Source organism: Talpa europaea (genome assembly GCF_964194135.1).
Source record: "Talpa europaea genome assembly, chromosome: 9".
NCBI lineage: Eukaryota > Metazoa > Chordata > Mammalia > Eulipotyphla > Talpidae > Talpa > Talpa europaea.
The window spans coordinates 47925260-47937267 of NC_140076.1; the positions used below are offsets into that span (position 1 = coordinate 47925260).

General features: G+C 44.7%; 1 protein-coding gene across 5 annotated transcripts in view; it reads right to left on the reverse strand.

The window, feature by feature from the left end:
• Positions 1–12008, reverse strand: part of AK5 (adenylate kinase 5) — a gene marked incomplete at both ends in the record, with an annotated part of 234571 nt that overhangs the window by 8827 nt on the left and 213736 nt on the right. For 4 of the 5 annotated variants that reach the window (XM_084243989.1, XM_084243987.1, XM_084243985.1 and 1 more), the window contains one exon: positions 5600–5791. The exons of the other annotated variant lie outside the window; for it this stretch is intronic. In XM_084243989.1, coding sequence (XP_084100115.1) covers positions 5600–5791 — 192 coding nt within the window. The remainder of the gene's footprint in view (positions 1–5599; positions 5792–12008) is intronic. 5 annotated transcript variants of the gene reach the window in all.

Here is a 12008-nt window from a genome sequence, read left to right on the forward strand (position 1 = left end):
GATCAAAGCAACCAGAGAGGAAGAATACAAAGGTCTGGAGTCCTCTTCTGCCTGCTGATACAAGCATGAGTGAGCATAACTCATTTCAACAGGACCACAGGGTGCAGAGAATAGCGTGCCAGATCACAAGGTCATTGCAGGAATCCAGGCAAGGCCTGATAATCAGGAAGGGAGGGTGTGGAGAGAAGACTACTTCCAGCAGTGTCAGGAAGAACGAGTTTCTTAAGTTTCTCAGAGACAGATGGAAGATTTATGCCTCATTTGTCAAGTGTGAGCACAGAACCACAGGGCACCTCTAAACCTCTCCTTGCCCCTTTCTTTTAACGGACCAGAGCAGGCAGGTGGGAGACAGGTTGTCTCCAAGTCCAGACTGATAGTGGCCCTCAACACAGGCAAGTTCTGACTGAACCCGTGGGAGAGCGGGGAGTACTGCAAACTCAGAAGCAAGATGTGAACTCAGCTGAGGTGGAGCATCAATAAAAAGGGCCCGGCATCGAGGAATCTGAAGTCCCAAGGTTTTTCCCTATTTCAAAGAATTCTGCTGAGGTTCCTCCCTGGTGGTGCAAGGGGTTAAGATGCAACCTATAAAGCTGACCGCAGCCACTGCAGCATGAGTTCGACCCCTGGCCAGGGAGCTACCCACATGGCACAGGAGACCTCTCCTGACTCACCCGCTGCTCCCCTCAGCAGTGTACTTCAGTCGATCTGCCTGTTCTGTTCTCCACTCTATCTCTGGTGAATCCTCTCACCCTCCCCACACCTCTGGCAAGTACCCCAGCTCTTGTATGCAAAAATAAATAACTCTTTAAAACAAAAGAAACAAAGAATTCTGCTCAGGGCAGATTCTGCTCAGGGCAGAGGGAAAAGGGAGTATGAAGAATTGATTAAAAAGCTTCTGCTTAAGGGGCCTCCCTGGTGGCACAGACGCAGCCTGTGAAGCTGTCCGCAGCCTCTACAGCATGAGTTCAATCCCTGGCTTGGCCGGCCAGGGAGCAACCCACATGGCACAGCAGACCTCTCCTGACTCGCCCACAGCTCCCCTCAGCAGTGTACTTTGGTTGATCTGCCTTTTCTGTTCCCCACTCTGTCTCTGGTGAATCCTCTCACCCTCCCCACACCTCCGGCCAGTACCCCTGCTCTTGTATGTATAAATAAATAAATCTTTAAAAAAATAAAGCTTCTGCTTAAAATAAACAGAGCATTAGTCTAGAAGCAAACGCCTAAGGGTGGTTGCTTACTACGTAATTGTAATAGGCAAAATCCACCAAAATGAATTAGAAACAGAATGGCTGAACAAACAATTGAATATCCATATTATGAAATATTATATAACTTTTAAAAGGAAAGCATGACTGCATTATGTGTTGACCTCCAAATGTTTCAGAGAAATGTGTACGGGATATAATATTTTCATGAAATCAGAAGTAGGGTGTGTGTGTGTTTTATAGAGTAGATAGACTGATGTCAGAGGGATGAACTGGGAGGGAGGAGCAAAGGAGGAGGAAGTGGAGGAGCAGGAGCATAAATAGCAGGAGGAGGAGGGAGGGAGGAAGAGAGAGAAGAGGGAAGGGAGAGAGAGGAAAAGAGGTAAAAATTATGTAATAAACTATACTGTTTATTTGAGGGGCGTTAGGTTGGAAGGGGCATTGTTAATTGCTTTATAGAGGCATTTATATATGCATCTACATATACTTATATGTAGATATAACATTACTTTTGGCTTTTTATAGAGAACATTTATTACTTCAGTGATTTTAAAAAAATTCTTTCAAATAAATCTAACCTCAGTCGCCAATGTGAACACGTGACAGCATTAACACTGCTAGCACCACTAACTCACTGCTAATGCTCTCACTTAACTTCTTGATTTTCAGAGACTCCCAAGGGAAACAACAACCCCCTTGCTTTCTGGTGCATGGAATCTGGCCTTGAAATAGCCTCTCCCAACTTCCCATTACAATATCAACTGAGAACAAGTAAAAGATGAATAGTCACAGGAATCCTGAAAACTTGGATTGTTAATTATTGCCAATGGAACTAGATTCCATTATCTGCTCTTTTTTTTAAAAAAGATTTATTTATGCATACAAAAGCTGGGGGGGCGGGTACAGGCCAGAGGTGTGTGGGGGTGGTGGTGGTGAGAGGATTCACCAGAGAGAATGGAGAACAGAAATGGCAGGCTGACTGAAGTACACTGCTGAGGGGAGCAGCGGGCGAGTCAGGAGAGGTCTGCTGAGCCATGTGGGTAGCTCCCTGTCCTGCCGGGGATCGCACTTGTGCTGCAGAGGCTGCGGATAGCTTCATAGTTTGCATCTTAACCCGTGGCGCTACCGGGGAGGCCCCCATTATCTGCTCTTGACACAGAAAATGACTAGAAAAACAGACATCTGTCCTTCTGCTACAGGGTCATGATTTACAAAAGTCAAGAGTGGTTCTCCCTACACCCCACTAGGGCATCTTTTCCTATTTCTAACTTACTAGAAAAATACAGAAGAAATGGAGGACATGAGTCCAGTGGGACTGGAGACTTTCTTCAACTTAGATATTTGTAAGGGGGATTCCAGAAATTGAATTTATCTGAGTGCTTGGTTAGCTCTGTATCCATGTGCCTGTCATTTGTGAGTATATAGAATTTAGGTGGAAATAATACAACAGAGATATGAAAGGGATTTCCTGGCTCCGAAAGTGGTTAAACTGTGAATTATTTAGGGATTTTTCTCACCTCTCCAAATCTTGAAAGAAATTCCCTTCTGTCCAGATGATTTCTGAGTGTGCTCCACGCTGCACAGGGTGGAAATCTGTGCACTAATCTGTGGACTGTAAAGACCTCTCACTAATTGCGGCAATTTCTTTACAACCCTGAACTCTTAAGACCTTGACTTAAGTAAAGTACATTTTGTTTGCTTGTTTGCAATGAGCTAAGTCTTTGTTTTCTGTGACAACCAGAGGTCCACAAAGCATAGCATAGGTAAGTTCTGTATCCATGTGCTCCTGCACATTCAGTCCTACAATTGGCAGTAGCTCCCAGTAGTGCTGTGTTCACAAACATGGAGGACACATGTGGACAATGCATTGAAGAGTGACTGGATGGGTTAACAATGTCTGCTGGGCACCCGGAAGTTGGTGATGACATAATTGACATACCTGTTTAAAGCAAGGGGCACCTTTCAGTCTTCTAGACCCAGTGCTAAATTCTTAAGATTACAGAAAATGGGCCATTAATAGGTTTAGAAGAATTCATTATCAACAGTTCCCCCCAAGGAAATGATAATGAAGTTACCTCAGAGACAAGTTTGTTAGCTATTGGTTGATTGATTAACTTTCTGTGAAGAACAGAAGCAGACATTCATTCTCCCTAGTCTGCTGTGGGTCCACAGGACTTAACTCCTGGATTAAGGTCCCAGCCTCCGAGTGGTCTCCTGGCCTTACCTTCTTAGGATCTGTTCTCCATAAAACGGATAGTGCGAGCTTTCTATTTATTTATTTTAAAAGATTTATGTATTTATGCATACTAGAACTAGGGTGTAGGCCAGAGGTGCGGGGGCTGAGGATTCCCCAGAGATACAGTGGGGAGCAGAACAGGTGGATCTACTGAAATACACTGCTGAGAGGAGCAGCAGGTCAGACAGAAGAGGTCTACTGCGCCATGTGGGTCAGCTCCCTGGCCAGGGATCAAACTCAGGCTGTAGTGGCTGGTGATAGCTTGATAGTGCTGTGTCTTTAACCCCTGCACCACCAGGGAGGTCCTGGGGTGAGTTTTCTAAATTCACACTTCATGTTTGTTCTCAGTAGTTCCCAACATCCTCAGGACAATTATTTGCTCCTATGATAGACTCATCTTGATCTGGTCCTTGCTGGGCTCACCACTCCCATCTCTCTATTTTAAAAAAAATATTAATTTATTTTCTTTCATCATTGTTAATTTTTTTTTATAGTACTTGATTCTACCCTCAGGTGTAGTCCCCATATTCTCCCACCACCGTAGCACCTGTGATCCATCATCCTAATCCCCGTGCTCTTCCCGCCCTGTTTTGACCCCTCTCTCTTCCCCTCCCCTGCTATGTGCCTCAGATCTATGGTCAGCTTGCAAGTTTTGTCTGTTTTCTTGACCCTTTGTTCTGCTTCTCTATATTCCACATATAAGTGAGAGCATCTGATATTTATCTTTTTCCTTTTGACTAATTTTGTTTAGCATAATCCCTTCTAGCTCCATCCATGTTGCCACAAATGGCATGAGTTTATCTTTTTGATCACCGAGTAGTATTCCACTGCGTACACAGACACATCTTCTCGGTCCAGTCATCTGTTCCGGTCCACTCCCATCTCTTGTTCCTCATTTCCTTGGCACTTTATGTCATAGCCAAGTTGAGATCCTTGCCGCTCTTGACCTTTTTCATTTGGAGTTCTTCCTTGTGGCTTGCCCTGCTCCCCTCACCGCACCCCCTTCCCTGGGATTCAGCAGCTTAGTTCTCCTCAGCAACCTTCTTCAATCCCTTTCCATTCCCTTTAGATCAAGGGACTCCAGAACTCACTCTGCGCTCTCTTAATGAAGCAGGAAGTTGCTAAGTCTGCTGCTTGGATTCTGCTGCTTGCTGGAGGAAAAGTTCCTGTGTGCTGCGTGCCCATAGGGGTAGCTACGGCTATCTTGACCCCCTTCCCAAACTAGAAAGAAAGTCTATGAAAGGTGACAAGCTTCCGCATACGAACTGCAAAAATCCTTATCATTCCTGCAATTCAGGGTTCAGAATTTTGGGAGCTATCTTACTGAGCCCTCCAGTGTGACAAATAAATCTCTCTACTCCTCTGAGTGCTGTCTGACTTCTCTGGGAAACTGCCATAACATTAACCCCATAATGTGAATACCAATTTGTCCATATCCCCTAACTAAAACCCTAAACTCTAGTAGGCAAAAAATGTTTCTTATTATCTGCTTCCGAACCTGTTAGGGCCATGGGTGGCTGGCTCATTGGGATGCTTGACACATATTTATCTAAGTGAACAAGTGAATGTGGACCAGGTAGTTTCCCGAAACTCTTGAAATCAGTGGTGACTCAGCACGGTTTATTGCTGATGATCATTGAGTTGACACTTCCCGTGCCCCCACAGTATCTTCTTTCATTTAATTACCTGCTTTTCTGGCCCATGTGCTGCTTCTCCTACCTAATAACATTAGTTATTGCAAGAAATTGAGGCTAAGGAGGCAGGTGTCGATTATGAAAAATGCAAAAATCTAGAAATTCAAAGTTGTTGAATCTTGAATCTCAAAGACATCTTTTGGATCATCCTGTTCAGCAGAGGTCAGAGGTCACACAGAAAAAGTCACTCTCCCTCCTCCCTCCCACTTTCTTGGAAAAAGGAGTTGTTTTCAGCACCCACACGGCCTTTATGCAAACTGTAGGTTCCATATCATGACAGATATTCAATTTTGACTGACATCAATGTGAAGAGAGTAAGGGACCCGTTTTGCCCCCAAATTTTCAGCTCTCTGAGGCTGGAATTCCCAGCCTTCCTAATGAGAATGTTCCCTATTTTCTTCTTGTCTCTTGAAAAGAATCTGTAACAGGCTCATTTTGGCGAGGTGGGGAGCAAAAGGACTCACCTTGTGTAGCTGAGTTTTCGTCTCGTAGTAGGCGATCACCGGGATGGACGCTCGGTAGTAGGTTTCAAGGCGCTTGGCGATGGTGGTGGTGCTGTCGCCCGCACGAGGGCTGCTCTGGCTCTTCTGGAGAAGGCGGTTGGTCATGGTGTCCGCCGAGCAGTCCATACAGATCACCAAGTGCGGGTCTCCAATCTGGGGGTGGAGGACACGAGAGTCAGACACTCCACAGAGGGGCTCTGGAAAGGCTGGGGGCCCTGGTTCTTTCCCTTCTTGGCTTTCTGACTGATCTCAAGGCCTTAGAACCTCATCACGGTGGAGATGGGACTGAACTTCATGGCTCCCCATGTCCAGGTCAGTGGTTTTCCATATGCTGCCTCACAGCCATCTCTTGCCCTCAGCTTTTAAGTCACCTCACGTAATGCAGGCATTATATGATACGCTACCCAGGGCAGACTCAATCTGTCCTCCACACCATAGGGAGGTGTGTGCATGTGTGCATGTGTGTGTGTGTGGTTTCCTCCTGGAAACCTTCCTTGACCTACTGTGGCAGAGCTGATCACTTCCTCCTTTGTGCTAATATTTTATCTGTTGCTAGTGGCTGGTAGCATAGTGTGACCACGTTTTACGCACGGGTAAGGAGAGCACAATGGTTAAGCATGCAAAGGTTAAAGCCATGCTCTCAGGGTCAAATCCTGTTGTGGTGATTTGACTTCAAGACAGTCTTCCTCAATTCCCTGTCTTGATGAACTAACTTTAAGTTCTTCCCCTGCTAGCCACAGAACCCATTCTTCTACCACCTTGAATCTGAGCTGACTTGTAATGATTTTGTCTAACAGAACACAGTGGAAATGCTGCCACATGCTTTTAGAAGGAAGATCATAAGAAATATTTTAGTTCTGCCTGGTCAGCTGCTGACTGAGCTGTGAGGAGGCCCAAGCTAGCTCCATGGAGAGGCCGTGTGGCCAGAGAGGCCCAGCTGGCCCTTGTCTGTTTTAGACACCCAAGCCCAGCTCCAGATGTGTACACTTAGTGTACACTCTGGCAGCAATTTATAAAGACCCCAAGTGAGAACCAGGCAGCCAAGTCCATCAACCCAGAAGCCTATTAAAGAAAAGAAATTGTTATTTTAAGCTAACTTGATCATTAACCAAAATTGCCACTTAACTTCAACTTTTCTGCACCTGTTTTTCATTCATACAATGCAAATGCTTACAGAATTGCTGTGAAGATGGAATAAAATTAAATAAGATAATGAAAGTATGTTGCTTGATCTACAGCAAATGCTCAGTAAGTATCAGTTGTTGTGTTGCTTTCCTGTGTCAGGAAAGCTCTTGATGAGCAGGGGTTAGGGGTGCTCAGTGTCTGTTCCCACCTCTTGCATAAAGTAGGAGGTTAAAGAAATGTTTTAATGAGGGCCTCCCTGGTGGAGCAGGGGTTAAAGACAGCGCTATTAAGCCATCGGCAGCCACTGTAGCATGAATCCGATCCGTGGCCAGGGAGCTACCCACATGGTGCAGCAGACCTCTCCTGCCTCCCCCGCTACTCCCCTCAGCAGTGCATTTCAGCAGATCTGCCTGTTCTGCTCCTCAATCTGTCTCTGGTGAATCCACTCACCGCCCCCATCTGGCCTCTACCCCAGTTCTTGTATGCATAAATAAATCAACCTTAAAAAAAGGGAAATGTTATAATGTATGAAGGATAGTGATAAGAAAAGTCGGATGGATCTTCTCTCCCCCATCCTTTTCTTAAGTGTTCTCTCCTTCCCGATGTCTCTGTGTTGCCTCCATTACCAACTGCAACCCTGAATCAAAAGAAACTCCTGATCTTGCAAAGGCATGGCTATGAGTCAATGAGTATCTTGCTGTCCCCTCCCACTGAAAGTATGTGGAATGGATAGTAACTAAGTCAGGGCAGGGAGGACTCCTAGGCCACGTGAAAACATAAGTGGCTAGTGAGCATTATCAAATGTTTATCTATCCCTCTGAAGGGTGTAATCAAGGAACAGAGTGGAAAAATTCTCCAAAATATAGTAAAGTGAACTAAATCTCGGACTATGTAATGCATGCAATATTTTTTGCTTGCTTTAATAGGAGGAAAAACAGCATCTGAACAGCAAGAAAGGTTCAATGATGGTGTAGAAGGAAATGACCTTTTTCCACCAGCAGAGGGCGTGCTGGAGAGGCAGCCTCTGGCCAAGATAGAGAGTTGGGCTCCCTGGAGCAGTCTCCCCGGGGGGTTATATGCGAAGATAAGGCTGATTTTTAAATTTCAGGGGTTTTTAGGCCAGTCTTGGGGACAGGGAAGAAAAATTAAGGGACTTATTTAGGTACAAACAGAGATATGAATATCCGAGCAGGAGCTGGTAGGAAATGAATTGTCCTCTGGACCAAACTGAACACAGGCTGAGAAGTAGCCTCATCTCCCATGTTGGTACTCAAAGGGGTTCAGGCACCGCGGCTCTGATATGATTTGGAAACTTGTTAGAAATGTAGTCTCAAACGCCATCCTTGACAGTCTCAGACAATCACACCTCGGGTTCGTAGAAGATCCTCAGGCAAATCTTCACAAAATAATAGTTTGAGAAGCTGCTCTAATCAGGCCATTTCCTCATGCCAAGACTATGGGCTTTGACCTGACTTGTCTCTCCTGGAATGGGCCCTACCTTCCTACATAAAAAAACTGTCGAGCCACCTAGAAGTGGTTGATATCACTGCTGTACTTAATATCTAACATAAAAGAAATGTTTGAATGAAATATCATTTCCCCCTAAAACACTTCGATTATACTGTTAGAAAAGTGTCTTAGTGCAGCCCTCTGGTTCCAGGCTCTGCTGCTTGTTCCCTGGGCTGTGATTAGCCCTTAACATCATGTGAGCCAGAATGTAAAGATCCTGTCCATGTCTCAGTGTATCACAGAGACTTGGGGATAACTCCCTGCCCCCAACATCACCCTGCTGGTGTCCCTGGAATTCTGCCACCAGCATCATTGGGTTTTCATAGCCATTGGGTCCTCAGGGACCTCTGCTAGAAATCAAATGGCTTGGAAGGGTGGAAACACCCACCAGCAGCCACATTTCAGGCTGACCATAATGTGGGAAGGGTTTTTACATGCAATTATCTCTTTAACCCTTTCAGCACCCCTGTGGGGGAAGAAATGGAGGTTCATAGAGCCTAACTTGCCCAAGGTCACTGAGGACTAGTTAGTGACAGTCCTGAGCCAAGCTGTGTGTAACTCCAAAGTTTGGTGACTTCACCCTCATGGAGGGTCCCGGAACCTTCAGAATGGGCTCAGACCAGATGCTTGTGTCCCAATGGAGCCAGGAGTGGAGGGCAGGAAGTGGGAAAGGAAGTGAGAGAGTCAGAGGTCATACTTGCCAATTTTATTTTGCAGAAGCTGCCCCTTGGGATTTAATTGGGACCAGTACTCACCCTTGTCCCCAGAGCGTGAGAGCAACCTACTGGGAGAAGCCCTTTGACTTGTGATCATAGCCATGTTGGATGGCTCAATGGTGGCAGGAGGAGGAGTTAACCCTGCTCTCTTCTGACCCCTTAAAACTTTAGTTTTCTTCAGATCAAGTCAGGATGCCAGTTGGGCTATATTTACAGTGAGCAGGGTCATGCCTTCCAGAAACTCTCTTGTTGAGAATTGCAGCTATCTTGTTCTGTGCCTCAGTTTTCTCCTTTTAAAATGAGGATAATAATAATTTCCACCTGCTAGGATGATTGTGAAGAATAAATGAGTTGATACTTAAGAACTCAGCCCATTTTGGGTATTACATAAATGGAGACAATATTACTTAATGTGGACCTGGAAACAGACTCATCTCTTTGAGCCATGCAGTCCCCCATTGGTCAGATTTGGGTTTGGAGTCAAGGACCCAGCTTGGCTTCCAGCCCAATCACATGTCCCAGCACACTTACCAGTCTCACTGTACTGGGAAGTAAGGCCTCTCCGGCTAACAACATAATACACACCTACTTCCCACTTGCACTCACCCTTGAGGTAATCCTTTGGGTGCCTCATTAGAGGAGGGTTATTTGGTTCATTGTAGAATTCCTAGACATACAACCCTGATTATGATAATACTCACTGCCACGCCTATACCACCATGGCACAGCTCAAAGTTCAATAACGAGCCAGAAGTCAGAAGAGAAGAGAAAATCTCCAGTGGAAAACGCCAAGGTGGTTCCTGTAGGACTGACTTCCCCCCACAATGTTCCTATAGGCAATTTTCTTTTTTTTCTTTTTTTTTTTTTTATAGAGGCATGCTTTATTTATTTGTTTTGCTGGTTTGTTTGTTTGTTTTTGTTTATACATGCACTGGGTACAGTCAGAAGCACGGGAGGGTGAGAGAATTCACCAGAGCCAGAGCGGCAGGAGAGGTCTGCGCGCCATGTGGGACCCTCCTTCGGTGGCCGGGGAGCAGCCGGGGATCGAACCGGCGCCGCAGAGGCCGCGCGCAGCTTCGTAACACAGCGCTCAACCGCTGCGCCACCGGGGAGGCCCCCTATAGGCAATTTTCAAGATGGCCCAAGCAGGTTTTTTTCCAGTATAGGTCACCTTGGCACGTGAAGCTAAGGTCAGTCAAGGTTGCATGGTTCTTAAGGTAAACTGTTAGCATTACCTTAAAGAATGGATATTACTTGTATTTAAGGTGATCTCCACAAATAGCCCCCTACTTTTTTTTTTTTTAATTGGAGAAACCTATTAAGGCAGGGCAAGCATACAGAAGCAAGGTTTGGTCATACGAAGCCATCCCCTTCTTTTCATGTGAGGCCCCCCCATCTCGCTCCTTGATGCCTCAGACCCTTCCATCCCTTAGCTCAAGATCTAAATCCCCAGTTTGTCACGTTCACTCTAGAATTTACAGGCATGAAAGTTCTCCATAGGTATGTAACTAAATTTAATCTTTTTCTCCTACTCTTGTCAGATATTAATTGGTTGTTTGATCAGCCTAAGAAGAACCCAGAGGGGTTGGGAAATTTCCCCTTGTACTTCTCTATCTACAAGGTTCCCCACAATTCCAACTAGAACACACCAACTAGACATTTTCTTGGCCAACTCATAAGTTCTTTCTAAGAACTCATCATGAAGATGAGAATGTATTTATAAACAGAATCACTGATCTGTAGATGAAAAGTGTTAGGAGAGAGTTAAAAGTAGTTAGGCAGAGGGATAACGATGTCATCACTTACAAAATCTGGGAAATTACGTGCATATTCAGGCTAAGTGCAGGATTTCAGTTAAGAGGCTCCAGGGAGGGAAAAGCCAAGAGCAAGGGTATACACCTCACTTCTGTTAATATGTGTTTTGTTTGGCTACTGTTGAGCACAAGATTGGGTTAATAGAGGAAAGCGTTTCAATTTCACACAAGGGAGTCAGGCTAAGCACACACCCCTCCTGGAGATGATGATAATCCATAGCGTGGGGCTAATAATACCTACTGAAAGATTGTAAAGATGAATAAAATTACATCTAGTTCAGTTCTTGACACGATTTGAGTGCTCAAAAAATAACAGCCATTATTCTTTTAGTTATGTATTCTGATTGGTTTTAACTATATAAAAATGGGTAGAACAAAGACTAGAGGAACATACATCAAAGGTTAATAGGTGTGTTCTCTGGGTAGTTATTCTTTGTTTTATGCTTTTCTGTATTATATCTATATAATTCTTATTTCTATAGTCAGAAAAAATACACATAACTTTGAAAAATTTGTAACAAAAATTTATTAAACAACATATTCTGGCTTATAAATGTGTAAGCCATTTTTCAAGGAACCCATCCAAACTTCTCAACAAGTGTCAAGGCGGCTATTTTCAATGTCCATTTATAGAGGAGGAAATTGACATATGGAAAGATAAATGACATGCCAGTAAGTTACAAAGCCAGGCTCTGAATACAGGCCTGTTAACACCAAAATCAAAGTCAGGGGTTCTTGGTTGGGGTGGGATATGGGAATGCTGATGGGAAACCCCAACTCCTCCTTCTATTCATTCCTTCTGCCCCATCACACACACCTACAAACACACACGCACACACACATGTGTACTTCTCTTCCATATTGGATATCAAAGGCAAAATCATTAATTCAATGGGGGGAAAATCAGACTTGATTTTTCATCCCCTTAAAAGGTGATGGAGAAATTACTCATGGATTTACCTAAGCTGTGGACATAAGTTTGGTTTGGTCTTTAGTGAGTTCATGTGGAGAAGCAAATCCTCAAAGGACTTGCATCTCTGAGAACTCAGAGGTAGGCAAGTGTCAGCTTAACTAACTGAGCTGAATTTTTCTTCAATAACAGATGGTCCTCAGCATCAGGCACATCTGTGAAACAGAAATGCTGGTGGGAGTTTGTAGGCTGGTTAAAACTGTTCACAGGCCTGACTGGGCTTCAAATATCATTGC